This window comes from Lampris incognitus, chromosome 4 (genome assembly GCF_029633865.1).
Source record: "Lampris incognitus isolate fLamInc1 chromosome 4, fLamInc1.hap2, whole genome shotgun sequence".
In the NCBI taxonomy this organism is placed as follows: domain Eukaryota; kingdom Metazoa; phylum Chordata; class Actinopteri; order Lampriformes; family Lampridae; genus Lampris; species Lampris incognitus.
This window is the reverse complement of record NC_079214.1, coordinates 60947708-60972094: the sequence shown is the minus strand read 5'-3', so window position 1 is coordinate 60972094 and position 24387 is coordinate 60947708. Positions and strand designations below refer to the sequence as shown.

The window sequence follows — 24387 nt, the reverse complement described above, 5'->3', positions numbered from 1 at the left end:
GTGCCTGCTCGTGGGGGAGGGGGAACTGGGGGGAATAGCGTGACCCTCCCACGCGCTACGTCCCCCTGGCGAAACTCCTCACTGTCAGGTGAAAAGAGGCGGCTGGCGACTCCACATGTATCGGAGGGGGCATGTGGTAGTCTGCAGCCCTCCCCGGATCCGGATCGGTAGAGGCTAGTTCCCATCGATGCAGAGAACGGAAATGGAGTAGAGAACGGTCAACTGAGCATGCGCGAAATGCCTCTACCACGCCTCCACACGCCCCGCGTAGCATCCAGGCGCTACGATTCTAGGAAGACCCACCCCTACTCTGCGTCTGATTAGCTAACTTTAACCCTAACCCCGCCCTACCCCTAACCTTAACCTACCCAAACAACGGAGGCATCGATGGAAACTAGCCTCTACCGATCCGGATCCGCAGAGGGGGTGGAGCAGCGACCGGGATGACTCGTAAATGGGGTAATTGGCCAAGTCGAATTGGGAGGAAAAGGGGATGTGGGATGTGAGACCATTCCTCTACCTGAAAATGCCTCTCTTTAAGTGTTTTAATGACAGCTGCGGAAAACGCCATCTCACGCCATCTCACTCCCAGACACGCCCACCAATCAGCTGCAGACAAAGTCACTCAGATCACTTCCTGGAGTAATGGCAACTGCAAAAACAGGCGAGAGGGTCTCCCCAGCTTCTCCCGCCCCTCCTTGTATGACAAGCTATGGATTGCCTGATTAAGTTTGGGGACAACACTTGGACGAGAGCCCTACCTTTGAAGATACATGTGGCTCATATCCAAGAGTGTTTTCTTCTTTTTTAAGCGGTTAGTCGGCTGTAAATCCGGAGCTATTGGGTAATCTAGAAACATCTTGTTAGGAGCACCTCTGTATTTCCCAAGCTGACGCTAATGTCTTGCGTTAGGCCATGTCAGGTCAGGTCAGGGCCGATAAACCTTATCCGACCTCTTCAGACGGTCTACGTTCAGTGTCGACGACGCCACCGGGAAGATGAGAGTGGCTCTATAGACCAGATATCCCCCCCCCCACATACACACAAGGCAAAACACTGTAATAGTGAATCAATAAACAATTACATTGCCGCCATCATAACATACTGCACAGTGGTGTCCCATTCAACTGTACCTTTGTCTCCATTTCCCCACTGCTGGTAAGAGAAGAGACGGCGCCCCCTCTGGTAACGCAGTTTAGTTTGTAGGCACTAGCCAGTAAGGTCCCAAGGCAGGTAAAAGGTGGAGTTATCAGTGTGTCTTCTCTCATGTGGTTGTTGTGAGTAGCGAATTCGGGGGACAACGCAACCACAGGAACTGCCGCGGCCGGGACGCGAACCCGTGTCGCCCGCACCGCAGGAGGCATCGCTGACCGCTAGACTAAAGGGCCAGACCCACCAGCCAGCGGCCAGCGTGTCTTCTTATCCATGCACGTTACAGTATGTTATTGTCATAATGTCGGTCCCAGTATGTCATATGGGGTCCTCTCCACCTACCAGACATGCAGCTGAGATTTTGAGGTTGCCTTTACTTTGGACAAGCGGGTTTCTGACCGGAGAGGTGCTGAGCTAAAAAAAAAAAAATCTTGGACGGGAACATTGATAAGGAACACTTACCTCAAAAAAATGTACGTTTTGGCACCTGACAGGCAGGGTCATTTAACAATGAAAGGTTCATTCTGATTTTTTTTTTTGTGCAAACCTGGTTCTGATTCTCCGGGGCCCGAACCCAGGACCTTCTTGCTGGGAGGCGGCCATGCTAACCACTACGCCAGCATGCCGCCTAGGTGGTAGTAACCATCCATAAACTACCCAGCTTGTGCAGTAGAGAATTCATAGAGACTGGGTCTTCCCAACTACAACTGGAGGACCGTAGATGGACGGAGCTCCATGCCTCCCCTCCCCCCAACAGAGTGTCGAAATCTCTGATAGTAAGAGATTTAGCAGAGACAAGGTGTTTCTAAGTCACACATCTTTATAAGACATGACAAAGTGGAAAAGGAGATAGTCTGATTGTTTGAAGACATTTTCTTAAGAGAGAAACATGAATACAAAGATCTATCATTGAATACCAGTATTTCATATACTGCAGTATTTATACCACATTTTATACTCTGCAACATGTACATGATAATATGCCAACTTTGCTTCAAAAAGAGAGTTCAGATAGTTCATTCAAGAAAAGCAAGAAGGAAAGAAAGAAAAAAAGGGACAATTAAGCTTTTAAACAATACTCAACTCACCATGTAAGGATTACATTACCCTGCAAATATCTGCGGTTGGCGTCCTAATGTCTCTCAACCCCCCATGGCAAGAGAGGACACACACACGTCTCTCTGCTCTGAGTAACTCGCTGGACGTGTTTGCTGCGTGTGATACAAAATACTTCAGTAGTCGAAAGCTCACCGGTGATTTATACAGCGCCTACAGGGACAGGGAGGACACCATGGTGCTACGCCCGGACTGCTGCGGAGATGACCTGGGACGGCTGTGAAGGGTTCCTCTCCGAAACATCGTAAAGTACGTCGAGAAGGGAAAACAGATAAATTCAACACTTGCCTGAGGTCTAACATCCGGTACCACGAAAACCTGGAGGATCCACAGACTCCATTTAAAACATCAAGCACATCCGGTACGTTCCTTCACAACCGCATCCCTTATCCAAGCCTCTTATCCCAATCGGGGTCAAGGCGATGTTGGAGCCTTCCCCAGCAGCCGCTGGGCGGCAGGCGGGGAGACACCCTGGACAGGCCGCCAGGCCATCACAGGGCCCACACCTAGGGACACTTTAGGACGGCCGAGTCCCCTGACCTCCATGTCTTTAGACTGTGGGAGGAAACCGGACGAAACCCACGCGGACACGGGGAGAACATGCAAACAGATGATGACCCGGGATGACCCCCCCCCCCAAGGTTGGACAACCCCGGGGCTCGAACCCAGGACCTTCTCGCTGTGAGGCGACCACCTTAACCACTGCGCCACCGTGCCGCTTCTCGTAGTTCCATCATCAAAATGTCTGTATCTCCTTTGGAAACCATTTTTTCTTTCATTATTAAGATCACGACTCCACCTAGGATATGATGTGACCCCACCTAGGATATGATGTAACCCCACCTAGGATATGGTGTGACCCCACCTAGGATATGGTGTGACCCCACCTAGGATATGGTGTGACCCCACCTAGGATATGATGTGACCCCATCTAGGATATGGTGTTACCCCACCTAGGATATGGTGTTACCCCACCTAGGATATGGTGTGACCTCACCTAGGATATGATGTGACCCCATCTAGGATATGGTGTGACCCCACCTAGGATATGGTGTGACCCCACCTAGGATATGATGTAACCCCACCTAGGATATGGTGTGACCCCAACTAGGATATGGTGTGACCCCAGCTAGGATATGATGTGACCCCACCTAGGATATGGTGTGACCCCACCTAGGATATGGTGTGACCCCACCTAGCATATGGTGTGACCCCAGCTAGGTTATGATGTGACCCCACCTAGGATATGGTGTGACCCCACCTAGGATATGGTGTGACCCCACCTAGCATATGGTGTGACCCCAGCTAGGTTATGATGTGACCCCACCTAGGATATGGTGTGACCCCACCTAGGATATGGTGTGACCCCATCTAGGATATGGTGTGACCCCACCTAGGATATGATGTGACCCCACCTAGGATATGGTGTGACCCCCACCTAGGATATGATGTAACCCCACCTAGGATATGGTGTGACCCCACCTAGAATATGGTGTGACCCCACCTAGGATATGGTGTGACCCCACCTAGGATATGGTGTGACCCCATCTAGGATATGGTGTGACCTCACCTAGGATATGGTGTGACCCCATCTAGGATATGGTGTGACCCCAGCTAGGATATGATGTGACCCCACCTAGGATATGGTGTGACCCCAGCTAGGATATGGTGTGACCCCACCTAGGATAGGGTGTAACCCCACCTAGGATATGATGTGACCCCACCTAGGATATGGTGTGACCCCACCTAGGATATGATGTAACCCCACCTAGGATATGGTGTGACCCCACCTATGATATGGTGTGACCCCACCTAGGATATGGTGTGACCCCAGCTACGATATGATGTGACCCCACCTAGGATATGGTGGGACCCCACCTAGGATATGGTGTGACCCCATTTAGGATATGGTGTGACCCCATCTAGGATATGGTGTGACCCCCACCTAGGATATGGTGTGACCCCAGCTAGGATATGGTGTGACCCCAGCTAGGATATGGTGTGACCCCACCTAGGATATGGTGTAACCCCACCTAGGATATGATGTGACCCCACCTAGGATATGGTGTGACCCCCACCTAGGATATGATGTAACCCCACCTAGGATATGGTTGCTTTGCTTTGCTTTACTTCATTCACCGGCTGTGTTTCACCCGTTGTGATTTAATCGACACAGGTTCCTGCACCGGCCTTAAGTGTCTCCGGTCGCAGACGAGGAGATGACATCAGAGAACATCAGACAGCATGTTAAACCTACATCTGCTGAACATGCCGAGGGTGCGTCTCGTAGGCCGGGAGGAGCAACTGTAAGTCGGGTACCTTCAGCTGCAGAACTCATGCCACGGCACTACGTTAAATGAATAAGGAAGCCATTGTTTTTTTGTTCTTTTTCATTTGAGTCGTGAAAGTGAGAGGGTGTTAATGGACGGCCGGTTGTCGCGTATTTCCTTAGGCTAAGTAAGCTATGCATACATCTGTGAGGAAACAGTACCATGTATAATCTGAGGTGGCAAAAATGCTTTCGTCAGGGCAAAAAAAAACAACAAAAAACAAAACAAAAAACAACAACAAAAGTTTCACACCAAACAGCATGAACAACATGGAGACCAGTTTCTCAAAGTGTGTATCTGTATTTTGAGGCGGAGGTATAACGTATTAACGTGTTACTCCGGCCATCGAGGCAAGTGAGCCGGAACGCTGCTGTACGGTTTCCTCCTCTCGCTCGGGACGATGCCTCGCCCGCAGCCGCGCGGCTCGGCGCCGGTTTCCCACCGCCACGCGACCCATTCGACGGGGTTCACTAACACCGAGACGGGTAAACCCCGAGTCAAAATCTCTCTGGATCAGCATCAAATCAAGTAGCACAGAATTTCACTTTGACCACCCGGTTCATTTTACACACAAGTCAGAAAAACAAAAAATAAAAATAAAAATAAAATTAAAAAAAAAACACTGGAAAAAATTAAGTTAACATATGTGTTTTGATACACAGAAATTTACAGTATATACAATTTGCTTAAATTAAAATAGATTTGTCAGCTGTCTGATTGGGTAGTTCCTCCGCGAAGCAGCCCTCTACCATCCATCCATCCATCCATCCATCCACCCAGCGGTCGTTCCACTGACATGTGGGCGCTCCTTTAAAAATGTCCACGCCGGTCCATCAGAGTGCAGTAAGGCTTCCTTTGTCAAGTTCCTGCCAAGTTTGTTGATGAACGGGACTTCGCCCCAAGCAATGGATATGGCAGATCCTTCAAAACCTTGACAAAAAAGAAATAAATATAAAATATATTTAATATTTTATATATATATAGATATATCTATATATCTATATCTATATAGATATCTATATAGATATATATAGATATAGATATATATATCTATATATTCCATACCCAGGATCTTGTGTTGTTGCTGTTCAGTGAACAAACTGCAGCAATTCCCTCTTCTTGCCAGTCAACACAACTTCATCTGGTCTCAATTTTTTTTTTTTGCAGTTTTTGAGGGGAAAAAAAAGTCTTCTTCATACCTATACATCATATAGATAAGTAAACAAAATGTAAAAGAGCACTGAATGCTTTTTTTTTTTAATCCGGTATATCCAAAAGTGTTGCAGGCACTTAAAGTCCTTCCCAAACATGTAGGTGTTTCGACAGTAGAGCAGGTTGGTTTGGTTATTCCTGGTTTCATGTTGGTCGTTCTCGTGTCGTCCATCGCTTTTTGTCTGTCCCTCTGTCGCCCCCGTCTGTCTCTCTGGTGAGGAACAGGCCATCCCGGGCCGCTGTTAGCCGAGGATGTCCAGGTAGACGGGCGTGGCTTTCCCCATGGCGAAGAGGATTTTCTGAATGTCCTTAATGTTTAGTCGTTGCTGCGGCTCTCTTTGCCAGCAGCCCAGCATAATGTCATACACCTCCTTGGGGCAAACCCGTGGCCTCTCCAGAACCCGGCCCTGGGTTATGCACTCGATCACCTGCGGAGGAAAGTGTGGGGAGTTGCAGTGGGGGTGGGAGGAGAACACAGATTTCAGTCAATTAGTGATGGCCAGTGGAAAAAAAAGGTCAAACAGACTTTGAGTCATCCATCCATCCATCGCTTATCCTGCTCTCAGGGTCACATGGGTGCTGGAGCCTACCCCAGCAGTCAATGGGTGGCAGGTGGGGAGACACCCTGGACAGGCCGCCAGGCCATCGCACAGGGCCGACACACACACCTAGGGACAATTTAGTATGGCTGATTCACCTGACCTACATGTCTTTGGACTGTGGGAGGGAACCGGAGCACCCAGAGGAAACCCACACGGACACGGGGAGAACATGCAAACTCCACACAGAGGACGACCCGGGACGACCCCCAAGGTTAGACTACCCCGGGGCTCGAACCCTGTGAGGTGACCGCGCTAACCACTGCGCCACCGTGCCGCCAGACTTTGAGTCCTGTTTTTTTTTCTTCTTCTTCTCTTTGACTAGTGAAATGATGAATGAAATAAAGTTTATTCTGTCTCCAGTCTGCAGAACATCTACACCCTGCTGCTTTTTCATCTGGAGATGCATTTGAACTTGGGTCTGATGACATTATGAGCCATATGGGTAGTGCTGGACATGTTAATCATAACTCGTTAATGCGTTTTCAAAGCGCACCTCCAGATGCCACAGCAGTCCTGGTATACTGGGGAAAGTACCCAGACAGGAGGTGCCTGGAAAGACTACACGGCGGTGCTCTTTTGCAGTCGTGCGACTGTACGCTTCTGCAGGCGAGCAGCAAATCAACACAGTAGATAAAGCACAGCAATCTGACGCACAATCATAGTGAAATATGAGAAAAAACTATGTTTTTAATTTTTCTTTTGCACGGGCATGCATACGTGAGTGTAAATGTATAGAAGGTAAACATCTAATATGCAGAGCAACCCCCAGCTCTACAGTTTGGAGGCTCTGCAGCTTCCCGAACAAGAAATACAAAAAAAAGGCTGTTACATCTCCGTTCCTGTCATATGGTATGCTAGTTTACATCATAGGTGTGGGCTTGATAACAAGAAATGAGTTGCAGGGAGAAGTTAATTCTTTTCCTTTTTTTGGCCCTCAGGGTTAGGGTTACCCTCCAGCACATTGCCCTCAGGGTTAGGGTTACCCTCCAGGACACTGACTACCATGTTTTAGAAAGACAAGCTCTTGTTCTGTATGTAGCAATGCTACACAAACACACTGTACACACTGGTGTATTGTGCGCCGCGAGTTATAGATGCAGTGGATGTACTGTTTTTGGGAGTCAAGAGTCTGGACTTTGTCAGGTAGTTGGAGCAGATCCTCGGTGTGATGACCTTTTCCCTCCCGTCGCAACAGCAGAGATATTCCACATTTTCCACTGCAGACTCCAAAAATGTAACTTTCCAGCAACCGGCGAGTAGCCTCTCTTCGGCTTTTCACCCACTCTCCTCTGCTGTACAGGAAGTCCCCAGGTTGCGAACGAGCTGCGTTTTTGAGTCTGTTCGTAAGTCGAGTTCGTATGTAGGTCGGAACATTACGTACAGTTCACATCTCGCGTCAGTTACTCAAATGTCTGTCTTAGTATATATTTTACCTAGCCAACCATCCGCCCATTATCCAAACCGCTTACCCTGCTCTCAGGGTCGCGGGATGCTGCAGCCTATCCCAGCAGTCACTGGGCGGCAGGCGGGGAGACACATCATAAATATCATAATGCAGTAATAATAATAAATCTAACTACACTACAGTACTGAGAGAGATAATGTTCAACCCCCCCCCCCACCTGCTACCGCCAGAAGCGTTTCACCTCTCTCTGAACACCTTATTATCTCCACTTTCGTTTCAGTCATGACCGTTTCCCTTCTCTTCGGCGCGTCACCATCACTTGCATCAGATTTACGCTCTGAAGCCACAATTACGGGGGTAAACGCACGAAACCTTTTAAGTGAAAACACAACGCACACAACAATGTTTATGTGATCCGACTTAAAACGGTGACCACGGCGCGGCGTCGTTCTCCCTCGGGACGACGAGCCCCCTAAAACGCGCGGCGTGTTGAGCGCCGCACAAAGCACTCCGTCCATACCTGTGGGTGGGAAGCCGGACGCGGGTATGTGTCCTGGTCGCTGCACTAGCGCCCCCTCTGGCCGGTCGGGACGCCTGTTCAGTGGGGAGGGGGAACCGGGGGAGGGAGGGGAATAGCGTGATCCTCCCCACGTGCTACGTCCCCCTGGCGAAACCTCACTGTCAGGTGAAAAGAAGCACCTGGTGACTCCACGTGTATGGGAGGAGGCATGTGGGGGGTGGAGGAGGCAGAGGGGGTGGAGCAGTGAACGGGAGGGCTCGGAAGAGCGGGGTCATTGCACGGATACAAAAGCGAGGGGGGGGGTAGTCCGTCTGTTCATGAGTACGGCCCATTGTGTGTAACTTGATTTTTTAAAATGATAGGTTTTACGGGGGTGGGTTCGTAAGTCGGACGTTCGTAACCCGGGGACTTCCTGTATAGCCCTGAAACCATTCTACCACTGCCCTTTAGTCTGTTTGATTCGTTTTACGAGCATTTCTCTTTTTTTCATGCATATTTTAGTGCCCATGTGGCTGCTGCGTGTCTGACTCTACTCATTATGAACTACCGGTACTTTGGCCCTCTAGGTGTTGTTTCATTTACTATTACGCTGACTGCAAACTGCCCTGGATGAAACAGATAAGATAAATTAGAATTTTCAAAGTAAATGTGTTTTCAACCCCCCCCCCCCCCGGGGTCCATGAATAAGTCAAGAATATATTGACGTTCCGATCGCAGGAGTTCGGGGTGCGGAGCGTGACACTTGCCAGGTTATTCTAGAAGGTCAGTTTAATTTTCTTAATATGCTGCTTTACAAGAGTAACCCTAATTGAGTTTCACTGATTTAATCCCGCCTCGCCGATGAAACGCGAACCAGTAGCGAGGATTATGTAACGCTGCGTCATGTCTGGTGGCGAGGCAGCATCAATTTATCACCCCAGCAACCTCGAAAAGAGGTTGCTGGAATACGATCCACAATGCTAATGTGTATTTAACGCTAACTGTGGATTTCCCCTTTTCTCCCCAATTGTACACGGCCAATTACCCCACTCTTCCGGGCCGTCCCGGTCGCCGCTCCACCCCCTCTGCTGATCCGGGGAGGGCTGCAGACTACCACATGCCTCCTCCCATACACGTGGAGTCGCCAGCCGCTTCTTTTCCCCTGACAGTGAGGCGTTTCACCAGGGGGACGTAGTGTATGGGGAGGATCACGCTGTTCCCCCCAGTTCCCCCCCGAACAGGCGCCCCGACCGACCAGAGGAGGCGCTAGTGCAGTGACCAGGACACATACCCACATCCGGCTTCCCACCCGCAGACACGGCCAATTGTGTCTGTAGGGATGCCCGACCACGCCGGAGGTAACACAGGGATTCGAACTGGCGATCCCCGTGTTGGCTGGCAATGGAATAGGCCGCTACGCTACCCAGACGCCCCCCCCCATTCTATTCTATTCTGTTCTATTCTGTTCTACTGTATTTGTCTCTATACTGAAAAGGAGGAGGGTGTTAGCGGCAGAAGAATTAGGACATGGCGACTATAATAACTTGCTGGGAACACGAGCGAACTGTTCAAATAACTTCAAACAAGCCCTCGGAGCTTCCTTCCTCTCCAGCATATGTCTCATTATAATTGAAGCTGTATTTTTTTTTGCGTGTGTGCAACAAACTAAACTAAACTGAATAGACCGTGACTCTGCAGTAACACTTGTATGTGCAGAACTGACGCTGGATGAAGAGTTTATCTGAACGCTAGGGTTTGGTTCCTGTAAATGCCACGACCCAGACCGCTTTAATGAGTAACGCTTCCCTGTGGAAATGTCATTTTTACCCTTTACCCCCTGCGTACCTCATTGTTGCCCAGCTGGAACCAGGGCTGCTTCCCATAGGTGAAGATCTCCCACATGATGACCCCAAAGCTCCACACGTCGCTCTCGGTGGTGAACTTCCTGTACATGATGCTCTCTGGTGGCATCCAGCGGATAGGTAGCATGGTGTGTCCTCCAACCTGCTTTCCAGGAGGACAGGGCAGAATGGGCAGCGGAAAAGAGGAGCGAAGAGAGAAGAGAAGAGAGATCCTTATTGTCCCATAAAGGCTGGATAAGCGCTGACATCTTAAGCTTGATCAGAAAACTGGAAAGACGATTAACACAACGTAAGAGCTGAAGCCTACAGGTTGGTAGCACACCGAAGCTCTTCAAACCTCCCAACAACTTGTTATGCACTGTAATGGCCCATACATAGTATACACAGTACCCTTTGCTCTTATTTATACTTGTATGTGTGTGTATATATATATATATATTTCTTGTTTGTGTTACACTAATGTACCTCATTTATTATTATCATCATTATTATTCTTAACAGTAATGTATTTTTATTATTATTGTCATATTTCCTAGACCCAAGATAAGGAGCTCAAAAGACTAAGTGGTGGTGGTGGTGGTGGTGGTGGGGGGGGGTAGAGGAAGGGGGGGGGTTGGATGGGTTCAATAATGGAACAATTTATGTTAATGCATCGTTTTACGTTTTGCCACAATGTTCCTAAAACGTTTGTTTTCCTGAAATCCCAATAAAATATGGTGATAAAAAAAAATACTGGAAAGAGAAATTCCAGTAATCAAAACAGCGCCCCCCCCCCCCGCCCCCCACGGTGGGGATTAATGTATGCTAGTTTCAGGAATCAGGAGCATTTGTCGTTTCATTTCATGTACTTGTGCACATGAAATGAAACGACGCGTCGTCTCCCCAGCCCACAGCAGTACAACACAAGACAAAAACACATCCAAACTACAACAAAACCTACAAAAACACATACATCCAGCATATCCACACAAAAAAAAAACAAAAAAATCACAAAATTTCACCCTATCCTCCCCCGAACAGGCGCCCCGACCGACCAGAGGAGGCGCCAGTGCAGCGACCAGGACACATACCCACATCCCACCCACCCACAACTGTGTCTGTAGGGACTCGAACCGCCTTCCCCATGCTGGTAGGCCAACAGAACAGACCACCACGCTACCCAGACACCCCGTACTACATTACATTTTGACACATTCGGTACAGGAACAGCGTGACCTGGAATGAAGTATCACTGTGCTCCAGAACATTCTGACACAGAGTCCCCCCCCCCAAAAAAAAAACCCAAAAAACAGGCCCGCTAACAGATGTACACGGTATCAGATCCAACGGTACAGGGACAGCATGTACCACAGCACATACTGACAAACATGAGACGGGGCCAAACAACTCAAAGCCCACCTGAGAGCAGGTCAGTGCAGGACAGACCATAAATACACCTCACTGATCCTTCGGCGGCCACGTCCAGCGATGACAACATAACAACGCTTCCTCCTCGGGGAGGTGATATCAGCTATGAGCTCCCTGACATGTTCGAGCCAGCGGGGCCTATAATGAAGTCTCCTTCACACTAAATCTTCCGGGGTTGGATATTAATCGATTAAACAATCGTCCATTAATCATCCTGGCTCTCAGCTTCCATTAGCACGGATTGTTTGAAAATCTATTTCCCATTCATGTCAGCGGCCGGGCTTTAATTATAGCGGGGACATGCCGCACCAGAATGATGGAGGAACGAGATGGAGGATGCTAAGCGCCTCGACGTGGTGGACCGGTATTGATGACGAGGCTCGTCGTGCAACACACTTCAAGGGCTAAAAATTCTTTGACATAAGATATATAAATATAAGTAATAAAGACCTACACACGCACCTATAGCCCGGGACAGGGCTCTCTACAGTAGCGGCCATTTTGTTGATGTCCCGCTTTTTACAGCATTCTCGCCGACCCACCGCTGCCCCTTTGGCTCAGTACCAGTGAGAACTGGTTCTGGATGTTGTCAGGAATAACAATGAGGCGACAGAGACGGAGACACTGCATCTTCCGCGCTGTCATTCGCTGATAGGGTTCAACGTCACGTCTTCGTTTCCTGCAGTGGTGCAGCAATGCATGGTGCACCTCCTGCACTAATGCACGGAGGACTTCTGCAGTGGCTTCTGCTGCAAGTTTTGGTGGCTGGGAATATAACAGCAGATATATGCCGGGGGGGGGGGGGGAGAACAGCAGTGCATTTAAAATACCCACTGACAACCGGATTCACCAGATTTCTAGCTATTAGGGGGTTGGAGGGCTTTTAGGGTGCATATTATTATCTGTACCAAACAGAGACAGATTAATGATGTCTTGGGGTTTTTTTTTTTACACCCCCCCCCCCGTTTCTGCCCCATTCAATTACCCCACTGCTCCGAGACGTCCCGATTGCTGCTCCGCCCCCTCTGCCGGCCCAGGGAGGGCTGCAGACTACCACATGCCTCCTCCCATACATGTGGAGTCGCCAGCCGCTTCTTTTCACCTGGCAGTGGGGAGTTTCGCCAGGGGGGTGTAGCGCATGGGAGGATCACGCTATTCCCCCTAGTCCCCCCCCCCCACAAACAGGTGCCCCAACCAACCAGAGGAGGCGCTAAGTGCAGCGACTAGGACACATACCCACATCCGGCCTCCCACCCGCAGACGCGGCCAATTGTGTCTGTAGGGACGCCCGACCAAGCCGGAGGCAACATGGGGATTCGAACCGGCGATCCCCGTGTTGGTAGGCAACGGACTAGACCGCCACACCACCCAGATGTCCCTGCATCACCAATGTTGACAGAAATAACTGGTTTCATTTGTTTTGTCCCACCCGTCACAGTGGCACTCAGGTTGGACCCCGTCGTGACCCTTCCTGTGTCTCGTACACCGACAGCAAGTCGTGTACAACCTGCGGTCCACCAGAGCCAGCTCAGATATGGTCAATGTCCATTTGTTGTGTGTTAACTGGGTGTGACTTTCATAAAAGTTTCCAGAAGAGCATCACGCATGGCTGTCTTTCACTAAGTAAAACCAGACGACTCCATCTAAACCAAATACTTCAGGGTCCATTCCTTGAGGACCTGCATTTCAAATTGTAGTCAGTCGCATGTGATTTTCACTTTTTATATCCCTTCGTCTAGTATATCGTCAAGTCAATTTTATTTGTGTCGCCCAATATCACAAATTACACATTTGCCTCAGGGGGGCTTCACAGCAACACAATATCCTGTCCTTAGACCCTCGCATCGGATAAGGAACATCTCCCTAAAAAAAAAAAAAAACCTTTATCAGGGAGAAAAATAGGAAGAACGCTCAGGGGGAGCAGCAGAGGAGGGGGTCTCTCTCCCAAGACGCACAACGTGCAACGGATGTTGTGTTTACACAATTTACACAATACAACACTGAAAGAGGATAACAGAATTATAATGGAATTATAAGATGTATGAAGAATATGAGGAGGAGGATGCCAAGCAGTGTCCAGATGCTACCGGAACAGCCCAGGACCCGAGCCACGCCACCACCATCACCATGTATATAACTAATAGATGGATAGATACTAGATAGATGGATGGACAGATAGATAGTAGCTAGATGGTGCTCATTTATAGCGCAAATATTGGCATAGGGTTACCGTCTTCTGTCACTGTCAACAGTTTGGACCGTCATGAGACGGGTGAGTTTTACCCTACTGAAGATGTGTTGCTGCAACAGTAATGATTTTATGCCCTGCCAGCCCTTTACAAGTGACATATTTGTTGTTCACTCTTCACACTTTGGTCACCACAGAAAAACACCATGACAGGTACTGTTTCATTCATTCATCTTCAGCCGCTTCTCCGGGGTGGGGTCGTGGTGGCAGCAAGCTAAGTAGGGCACTCCAGACGTCCCTCTCCCCAGCAATGCCCTCCAGCTCCTCCTGGGGGATCCCAAGGTGTTCCCAGGCCAGATTGGACATGTAGTCCCTCTAGCAAGTTCTGGATCTACCCCGGGGTCTCCTCCCAGTTGGACGTGCCCGGAAAACGTCCAAAGGAAGGTGCCCAGGAGGCATCCTAATCAGATGCCCGAACCACCTCAACTGGCTCCTTTCGACGCAAAGGAGCAGCGGCTCTACTCCGAGCTCCCTCCGGATGTCTGAGCTCCTCACCCTATCTCTAAGGCTGAGCCCAGACACCCTACGGGGGAAACTCACTTCAGCCGCTTGTTATCTGCGATCTCACCCTTTCCGTCACTACCCAAAGCTCATGACCATAGGTGAGGGTTGGGACGAAGATTGACTGGTAAGTTGAGAGCTTTGCCTTCCGGCTCAGCTCCCTCTTCACCACAACGGTCCGGTACCACATCCACAATACTGCTGATGCTGCACCAATCCACAGGTACTGATTCGCTATAGTAATTCCCGGACACGCAGGTCTTTCGTGTAACACGAGTTCCCCGGTGTTGGCCCTGCTGTCGCCATGTCTGTAAGACTGTTGCGAACACTCAGTCACTCACAATACTCCACAGCTAGCTTCACGCCATGAAATCAGTGGTGTATTAAACCCATTTATTTCGGTAAAATATTGGCAAAAGTGTGTATTATTGATTTACTGCATTAGGTAAGTTGTTTTCCAAGGCATTTGTGAATTAATTCAATTCAATGAATGGGTCTTATAAAAAAAAACCCCATGCTTACTTACATTGCACTGCATTGCCTGCAGTTTATTTTTATTGCTGCTTATTTTATTGCTGCTGCCACCCCGTCGCAATTGTCATTCGGTTTTCCGAATTAGATGTGGCCTATGCCTGTCAGCTTGGCTTTTTCATATATTTCTCTGCGAGGTACTTTTATAAGCACCCGCGGTTTTCATCCTTTGAACACAATCTGTATTTTCCAATTTCTGAAGCAGTTTTATGAAGATAATTAAAGTCAAATTTGCATAACTGCCGAGGGGGGGGGGGCATCTTCGGTGTACCAGACACACAGCCATCAGCACTCTGTTAAAGCCCGTCACCGGTTCAGGTAAGCTGCACTCTGGCGGGTCCTTCCACAAGCCCGTCTTGCACGGTGAAGGACAAAAACAAACTCATCTGACACCGCAGAAAGAGACACACAGCTGCTAAACTGCACAAACATCATCGAGACAACTTCCAGGATCTGATGGCTGTGTACGATCCCTCATGGTTCCTCTGTTCTGTACTGCTGAGTTTCAACTCAATCGTCTAATCATAACGGGCTCTTCTCCAGCCTCCATTTACCAACTCCAATGTCTGCGTGCCTTCAGCTGTGAGGCATTTTAAGTATAAAAAAAAAGATCATCTCAATCCTTGCTAATTATCGCCGCCCGTTCTGTAGCACGCTCGCCGCACACTTCCTCTCAAAAGTCAAAGCCAATCTCTTCGTCTCTCCTCGACGCAGCCTTTATTTGTCCTTCATCCCCGGCATCCACTCACATTAATCCTATGGGCTGCAGCTGAACCCCCAAAAAATGAGCCCTGCACAGGTTTCAGGGAACAGTTGCAACCTGAGGAGCTGACAGGATCAGTTAAAAAATCCATTAATAAAGAGACGGGGATACTTGGCGGTGCTCCTGAAAGCATCTATCGAAGAAGGAAAGTCTTTAGAAATATTTCTCATGTCGAACCCTGAGGTATGTATCACCCTTTTTCAATCTTAGAAACTTCACAGTGGGCGTTGAACAAGTCAAAGGTCTGTGTCTAATGTTTCCCTCTTTCCATTTTATACTGAAACTGAAGTTTTACCCACTGCCTTGATACTGACCGGCACCACCTCCGCACACCGAAAGTCTGCCCCCCACATCAGCAGGACAGAGGCTCACTTTAAGGATCAGACCTTGGGGCTTCTGTTGTCACCAACTCTGGATAACGCACAGTGATCTTACTCTATCCTATAGTTCATTCATTCATCCATCCATTATCCAAACCGCCTATCCTTACTCGGGGTCGCAGGATGCTGGGGCCTATCCCAGCAGTCATTGGGCGGCAGGCAGGGAGACACCTTGGACAGGCCGCCAGACCATCACCGGGCCGACACATTCACACCTAGGGACAATTTAGTACAGCCAGTTCACCGGACCTACATGTCTTTGGACTGTGGGAGGGAACCGGAGCACCCGGAGGGAACCCACACAGACACGGGGAGAACATGCAAACGCCACACTGAGGATGACCTGGGACGACCCCCGAGGTTGGACTACCCCGGAGCTCGAACCCAGGACCTTCTTGCAGTGAGGTGACTGCGCTAACCCCCGCACCACCGCGCCGCCTGCTACTAATATGTTGTTTGGATTTATATTGTTGAAAATCACATCGCCTATTGGTCAGTTTAGGGCCCAAATCCAGTTACAGCAACTGAATTTCCATCTTGCTATGTTGTTGGCAGGGATTTGGATTATAATGACCGCTTACCTGTGAACATTGTTTACCCATTTTTCATTGACCATAACAAGTGTTTCCACCCACTGGAAGCGCCCATGTCTTATTTGTGTCATGTTGTCTCACGGTATACAGTATATGTACATGTCTCTCTATACGTCCACGTCTCAAGATCCTTTATTGTCACGTCTCATGATACAAGTACAAGAGAGTAGAGTGTATTTTTAAATTCCTGTGTGAAGTGTTTGAAGCAGATGATATTAGCTGACAGTAGGCTGCTGTCATTCGGTCAATGACAGTAGCTTTCCTTTATCTCCACCCGCCAGCTCCTCCCCCGAGCCCTGTCCCCACCCGAACGGGTCGGATCAGCCACCTGATCAGACCACGGGAATCTGCTGCCGTCGACCCGCAGCCGTGGGAGTCACAAGACGGCACAGCAGTAATTAGGCTAAACCTTAAAGGGCCCTATCTCCATATGCTGATCCATCAAGCCGCTCAAATCTCAGACTGGGACCAAAACCAGTGATCAGATTTAACTCTTCATGTCTAGAAACCCCGAACGTGGCGTTTTAAAACATTTAGTGGCGTTTTTTTTTAACGTGAAAACGACTCGTGCACCTTTATCCGTAACTGCTCTCAACCGTCTCAATAAACGTGAGGTAGTGGTTTGTCCTCATTAATATTCATGAGCTGTATTTTGAGTGACAAGTACAAGCAAGGGGTTGCGGTAACGGTGGGTGGGGTTTTATATTCTTTTTCTTTTTTTTTCACCCCCCCCTTTTCTCCCCAATTGTATCCGGCCAACTACCCCATTCTTCCGAGCCGTCCCGGTCACTGCTCCACCCCCTCAGCTCCACCACCTCTGCTCCACCCCCTCTGCCGATCCGGGGAGGGCTGCAGACTACCACATGCCTCCTCCGATACATGTGGAGTCACCAGCCGCTTCTTTTCACCTGACAGTGAGGGGTTTCACCAGGGCGATGTAGCGCGTGGGAGGATCATGCTATTCCCCCCCACTTCCCCCTCCCCCCAGAACAGGCGCCCCGACCGACCAGAGGAGGCGCTAGTGCAGCAACCAGGACGCCCGACTAAGCCGGAGGCAGCACGAGGATTCGAATCGGCGATCCCCGTGTTGGTAGGCAACGGAATAGGCCGCTATGCTGCCCGGACGCCCCCTGGGGGGTTTCATATTCTGATGCTGTGATCTGATTGGCTGTATGCAAATGAGCGTATCTGAAGCCATCATGAGTAGCAGAAAACAGATGGACCGAGGGAGCGCTTCAGTAGAAAGAGAAAATACAAAATATACGACAACTTAATAGGTGATGTTAAGAAATGTCAGTGTTTCAATTTGGGTCCGACTTAAATAGTCACCCCCACCCCCACCCCACCCCCATCCCGCCACCCGCCACCTGTGAGCTGGTCCAAAAAAACCAAAAGTCTTGACTGAACACCGGTCGCCGTCCTTGTATTTGACCCGAACGCCAGTTCGACCCGTTGGACGAGACACATTTTAGCACTGTACACAAATGAAAGCAGTACTGACGCCAGCGCTCCCCGCCCCCCTCCCCCCCCCCCCCGCGTCCCCCCTGCTGCCCAAGCCAGGCCGGCGGAAAAGCAAGGTGAGGGAATCGGTGAGGGGCTGTGTACGTATTTGTTCCCTTGTAAGAGCCTCAGAAAGATTAAACCAAATTAATTAAGTTGCCGTTAGCCTAAATGACTTATCGGAGGTCCTCCCTGCCCGCTGCGCACAAAGCCGGGCCCCCTCACACGCATACTAATGCTGCAGATGCTGCGGCGGCACAGAGGAGGAATATTAAAGCGGCTGACTCGCTGCTTCCCAAACGGCTTTCCACCATCACCTTGGGCTTTACTGACAAGGCCGCGGCAATTAGCTGGCTCTGGCAGGCGAGAGAGAGAGAGAGGGGGAGGGGGAGGGGAGGGGAGGGGGGGGAGACAAAATAAAAATAAAATAATTACCCCTGTAATTATCCTCATCTTTCCTACTCAATGTCACATGGAGAAGCTGACACGGTCCTACGGGGGGAGAGAGGAACGAGTCTGGGGCCTTTTTTTTTTTTTTTTTTTTGGTGTGTAAACTGGATTAGTGCCCTGCCTGTCCCACCGTGGCAACGGAGTGATTGGATTAGCGGCGCGAAGAGCACAGCGGCATGGCAGGGGATGGATTATCCACCCAGCCGGCCTCCTCGGTGGGTGCTCGGCAGTCTGCGGGAAGCCCTCGGACGGGCCCGCAGATATCTGAAAGGTTGCCGATAACCATCTCCTTCTCCCCTAACCTCCCCGCTATCTCCGCTCGCCCGGTTCCGACGGCGGCCAACACAAACCGCACTTTTAGACGCCGTGATGTCCATTAGGTTTCCCCCACCCTCCCGAGGCGCTGCTGAGTGGAGATGCAGGGGTGTCTAGTCTGTGCCTGTAGGGGCCTTGTGTCACGTCTCTCTTCCCAGCGATCCCTCGCTCCATCACCACCACTGCCACAACCAACCCAGTGTAGAAGCCGGATGTGGGCATGTGTCCTGGCTGCTCCGGTCTGTCAGGGCGCCTGTTTGGGGGGGAGGGGGAACTAGGGAGGGGGGGTAGAGTGATCCTCCCATGCGCTATGCCCCCCCATCCCGGTGAAACTCCTCACTGTCAGGTGAAAAGAAGCGGCTGGCGACTCCACATCTATCAGAGGAGGCACGTGGTAGTCTGCAGGCCTCCCCGGATCGGCCAAAGTAAATTGGGGAGAAAAGGGGGGAAACCCTCCCCCCCAAAAAAAAGAAAAGTTTCAGGTATATGTGTGAGTATTTCTGATGAAGTTGTGCGTGATTTCTTTACCGCTGGTCTAAGGGACCGCCAAGTTCTGTGCGGCATGCCGTCACACAGACTGAACGCCGAGGGCAACTTCGTCGGGGTCGACGTAAAGTACGGGACGGACCGAATGAGTAAAATCAAATCATCATTCGCTGAAAAGGTGGCAGACAGTGACAGAAGTCAATCAGACTAACCGTCCTCGACTGCGGGAAAACGGTGTAACGCGCGTCCGATTCAATAAGGACACGCGGCCCCGACTCCTCACCGTGAGCTGAACCCACATGACGTCACAGCATCCAGGGAAACCATCCGGGGCACTTCCCCAAGTGGTGGGACAAGTTCTAATGCCGGTGTCCCCAAGGAATCCTCAATTTGGCTTAGAAACAAACTTTGAGACAGATATCAAAGTTGTAGCGGCTCTTTATTTTCAGTCATTAGCGTGATTTGATGATTTATATCGGTACGTGTCTTACCATTGGCCTTCCCCTCATCACGTTTTCTTTTTATATATCGTCTATATATTATATGGCTTGTTTACATGGTGATGCTGGTGGCGTGGCTCGGGTCCTGGGCTGCTCCAGTGGCGCCTGCACACGGCTTGGCATCCTCCTCATCATATGCTTCATATATTTTATACTTCCACTATAATTCTGTTATCCTCTTTCAACGCTGTATCGTGTAAACTGTGTAAACACAACTTCCACTGCACGCTGCCCGCCTTGGGAGAGAGATCCCTCCTTCTGTTGCTCTCCCGGAGGTTTCTCCCTATTGTTTTTTCTCCCTGTTGATGTTTTGTTTTCTTTTTAGGGAGTTCTCCCTTATCCGATGAGAGGGTCTAAGGACAGGATGTTGTGTTGCTGTAAAGCCCACAGAGGCAAATACAACTGACTTGACTTTTCCTTTAAACTTCCGTGATAACAAAGCTTTTTTGTCCATATCCATCACCCTTCTTCTTCTTCTTTCGGCTTGTTCCCCGTTCCTCAGGGGTCGCCACAGTTTCCACCGGTACCCTTCCACCGGTACCTATTGGCACAGCACCAATGGCGGCTGTTGTTAACCTGGGCCTCAGCCGATCCCGTATGGCGCCTCGACCCATCCGGTATGGTCTTATCAATCCGCGTGAGGATTTGGTAAAATGTTACGTCGGACGCCCTTCCTGACACCACCGCTAACCCTATGGACGGGGGCACAGGTAAAGCGCCGGATGCCATCCCAGTATTCACGGACTTGAGCCAGCCCATGGCTGTCGCCCAGTCCATATCCATCACGGATGGAGCTTATATTTACACAAAACACAATGTGCAGCACATGCAACTTTTCCTTCACATGTGTGTGCATGGAACACGTTCTTCATTGTAACTATAAACTGGACAACAGGCAGACAAGGAAGGCCAAACAGGCCTGATGGACCCCCATGAGAAAGGCTGAAACCAAAAAGCAAAGGTTGAAACCTTGGCACCCGCTGCATGACAAACTAGCATAGCACAGGCCGACGTGGCCGAGCGCCGCTGTCGATACTCGCTGCAGCCAGCGGTGCTCTTCTACTTCTCGTCTTTCCCCCGAACAGCTCCAAAAGCTTTCTTTGGCGGTTCCTACACACGCCTTACAAAACAGATCTGTGTGTACTGTATCAGGTCCTCAGCCTCTCCGCCTGTCAGGGCATAGGCAGTCTTTTGGTTTCACCTTCAGCGTCACAGTCAGGTTGGATCAACCAATTACTTTGGCATCCTGTGCAGAATTCAACTCGGTGCATTGCTCTCAGTTACGGTACATGTCTACGAGTAAATAATAAATACAATGATTACAATGAATAAAGACAAAACTAGAAGAGGGCAGACCTCCACCGGGCACATCTCCCGTGCTCGGACTCGGGGGTAAAACCAGCTGAGGAGTCAGCGCTCGGTTGCGGTATGAAACAGGTTTTTTCACATGTTTTGACTCACCACAACCACGAGAGGTCGTGGATCACACGGTCATAACTGTGCACAACAATTATGAGGCTGACAGGCCCAGTAGCACGGGAGATTAGCGGGGGACAGACACACACACACACAGAGACACAGAAAAAACAGTGTTTTTCCTGCAATTATGAGACTTAACACAGAGCCCAAGTTGACTAAATGGGAAACACGGAAAAAAAGGTTTTTCATTTGCAGCAGTTAAACTAAAAAATCTACCCAATAAAAACGTATGCACTTTCCATTTTGGTCTCACCCTAACCCTGTCTTTATTTTCATAACGTAATAAAGCTGGGTGAACCTTTCACGCTCACGCATGCACGACGTCACATCCGCACCACACCTGGCAGCGACGAGAACATGCTACACTTCCTGTTTTGACTGCAACCTAGAGGAAGTTGTACCTTTATAACGTTCGCAGTTTTTTGGGTCATCAAAATTCTTTTCATAACGTCTGATCATGTCGCCGCCCGATCCGAGTCCACCGTAGATGTGAGTCGCGCATGCGTAGGGTCGACTCAGATCGGGCAGCGACAGACAGCAGCATTGGATGAGCGAGCTAGAGAGTGAATGGGGAGTGCAGGCGGCGATCCGTAGTTTTCACGTGACGTCACCTTCATGTTGGAACGCCACCTGGCGGGCAAAACACTTCCCCTTGTAGTTTGTTAATATATCTTTGTTGCTCTTCTTTCGTAAGGTGATCCAAATAGTCGTTGCTAGGATCAGCGGGAAAACTGACAGGTCTGTGCTGCCGCTCTACGGAGTTGCCGCTGCTGGCCGCCGCCAGGGCGCCGCGTCAGTCACGTGACCGAAGACTATGAATAGCAAGAAGAAACGTTTTTCAAAGGTTGTTAATCACTGCGACCCTGGGAGCTTCTTTATCATACACTCATACTCATACAACTACTATTACTACAACTACTACTCCTACTACTACAACTACTACTACAACAACTACAACTACAACTACTACAACAACTACTACTACTACTACACTTCCGGCTGCTCCCGTTAGGGGGCGCCACAGCGGCTCACCCGTTTCTATCTCTTCCTGTCCTCTGCATCTTCCTCTGTCACAGCAGCCACCTGCATGTCCTCCCTCACCACATCCATAAACCTCCTCTTTGGCCTTCCTCTTCTCCTCTTCCCTGGCAGCTCCATATTCAGCATCCTTCTCCCAGTATACCCAGCATCTCTCCTCCACACATGTCCAAACCATCTCAATCTTGCCTCTCTTGCTTTGTCTCCAAACCGTCCACCCTGAGCCGTCCCTCTAATATAATCGTTCCTAATCCTGTCCTTCTTCGTCACTCCCAGTGAAAATCTCAGCATCTTCAACTCTGCCACCTCCAGCTCCACCTCCTGTCTTCTCACCAGTGCCACTGTCTCCAAACCATATAACATAGCATCACACACTCACCAATGTGCACAAAAAAAGTAGGCTGGTAAATCCAGTAGTTTGCTAGATGAACCATGGATAACACAAACACACACGTGCACGACCAAACACACAATCCCACAAATAATAAAAGATAAAGATACGATAAAAAAATAAATAAGCATATGGTTCAACTGTGAGCAATATTCGAGGTGTTATTATAGACGCGCTATAGATAGGCCACGATGAGTCCAGTTACCGTGAGGCACAAATTATGCAGTATTACACAGTATTAAAAGAAACTGCTGAGATCCTGAAAAAATAAAATTGCACATATCCTGTTGCATAAGTTATTTCTTAAGTAGAATAAGGCCCTGGAGGGGCGGGGAAGAGCACATATGGTGAAGGTGGATGTGGCATGGTATTAACAGTAGACGTGAACAGGACTGGAAACAATACCTAATAAATAATACTGACCAGATTGTGTACTTAAAAACTGCACATGAGCCTATTATATAGATGCACAATCAGTTGTTGCACTCGGTAGGTGCAATAGTGCAGTAAGATATAGGGCTCAATGGCAAGATGACAGACGGCATGTTGCAAGAGTACAATATGCTGTCTTATCTCGCCACGCTCACATTGGTTTCATAGGACGAGCGCACAAAAATCATACGCAATCATAAAATGCAGTTATTTTTCCAATGAAGTATTTGCAGCATGTGTTCATATGAAATATATATATCCGCTTCCTCCATGAATGTTGTTTTATCCCTTTTTTTTTTAAGCTCTGGAGACGTTGACTTATCTGCTTATTTTGATTGGTTATGCAAATATACTGAGCATGTTTTCCTCCTCCCCGCTACGCTGTTGACCCAGCTCAGCAGCCACGCCACTTCCTGCAACGCCGACCTCCCATACAGCACCGACGTCCCACTGACAGCAGCAGAGACAGCAGCCCTTATTTCCTCAGCATCACACGCAACTAGCCAACAAGACAGCTATGGTGAAGAAAAATTATATATATATATATATATATATATAATTTTGTTAAAAGAAACACTCGTCTCATAAAGAATTTACCTGACTCACTGGATTATATCTATCTATCTATCTATCTATCTATCTATCTATCTATCTATCTATCTATCTATCTATATACATACACACATATATATATATATACATACACATATCAATATACTATATGTATATAGTGTATGTATAGTGTATATATAGTATATTGATATGTATATATAGTATATATATAGATATATATAGTATATTGATATGTGTATATATAATATATATATAGTATATTGATATATATATGTATGTATATATATTGATATATATATATATTGATATATATATAATCCAGTGAGTCAGGTAAATTCTTTATGAGATGAGTGTTTCTTTTAACAAAGTTATATATATATATATATATATATATATATATATAAAACGTGATATAGATTCACATGATCTCAAGTAATCAAGCATTTCTTGTTCAAAGAAACACAACAGCGGGTTCATTTGCCGCCAGTTGTTTTCCAGACATATACTCACAACGTAAATGAGGAAGCAACAACTAGAAGTTTTGCAAATACTGAATTGATGTTTTTTTTTTCTGTCTCATTTATGAATCATAAATGGTTTATGAATTATGAATGGTTGTGCT

The 24387-nt window shown here is 48.7% G+C and overlaps 1 protein-coding gene across 1 annotated transcript in view; it reads right to left on the bottom strand.

The window, feature by feature from the left end:
- Positions 1–6052: 6052 nt before the first annotated feature.
- The window catches only part of ntrk3b (neurotrophic tyrosine kinase, receptor, type 3b), a 266488-nt gene continuing 248153 nt past the window's right edge, over positions 6053–24387 (bottom strand). Inside the window, exons 16-17 of the mRNA XM_056278574.1 lie at positions 10162–10320; positions 6053–6238 (exon numbers count right to left, since the gene is read on the bottom strand). Coding sequence (XP_056134549.1) covers positions 6053–6238; positions 10162–10320 — 345 coding nt within the window. The remainder of the gene's footprint in view (positions 6239–10161; positions 10321–24387) is intronic.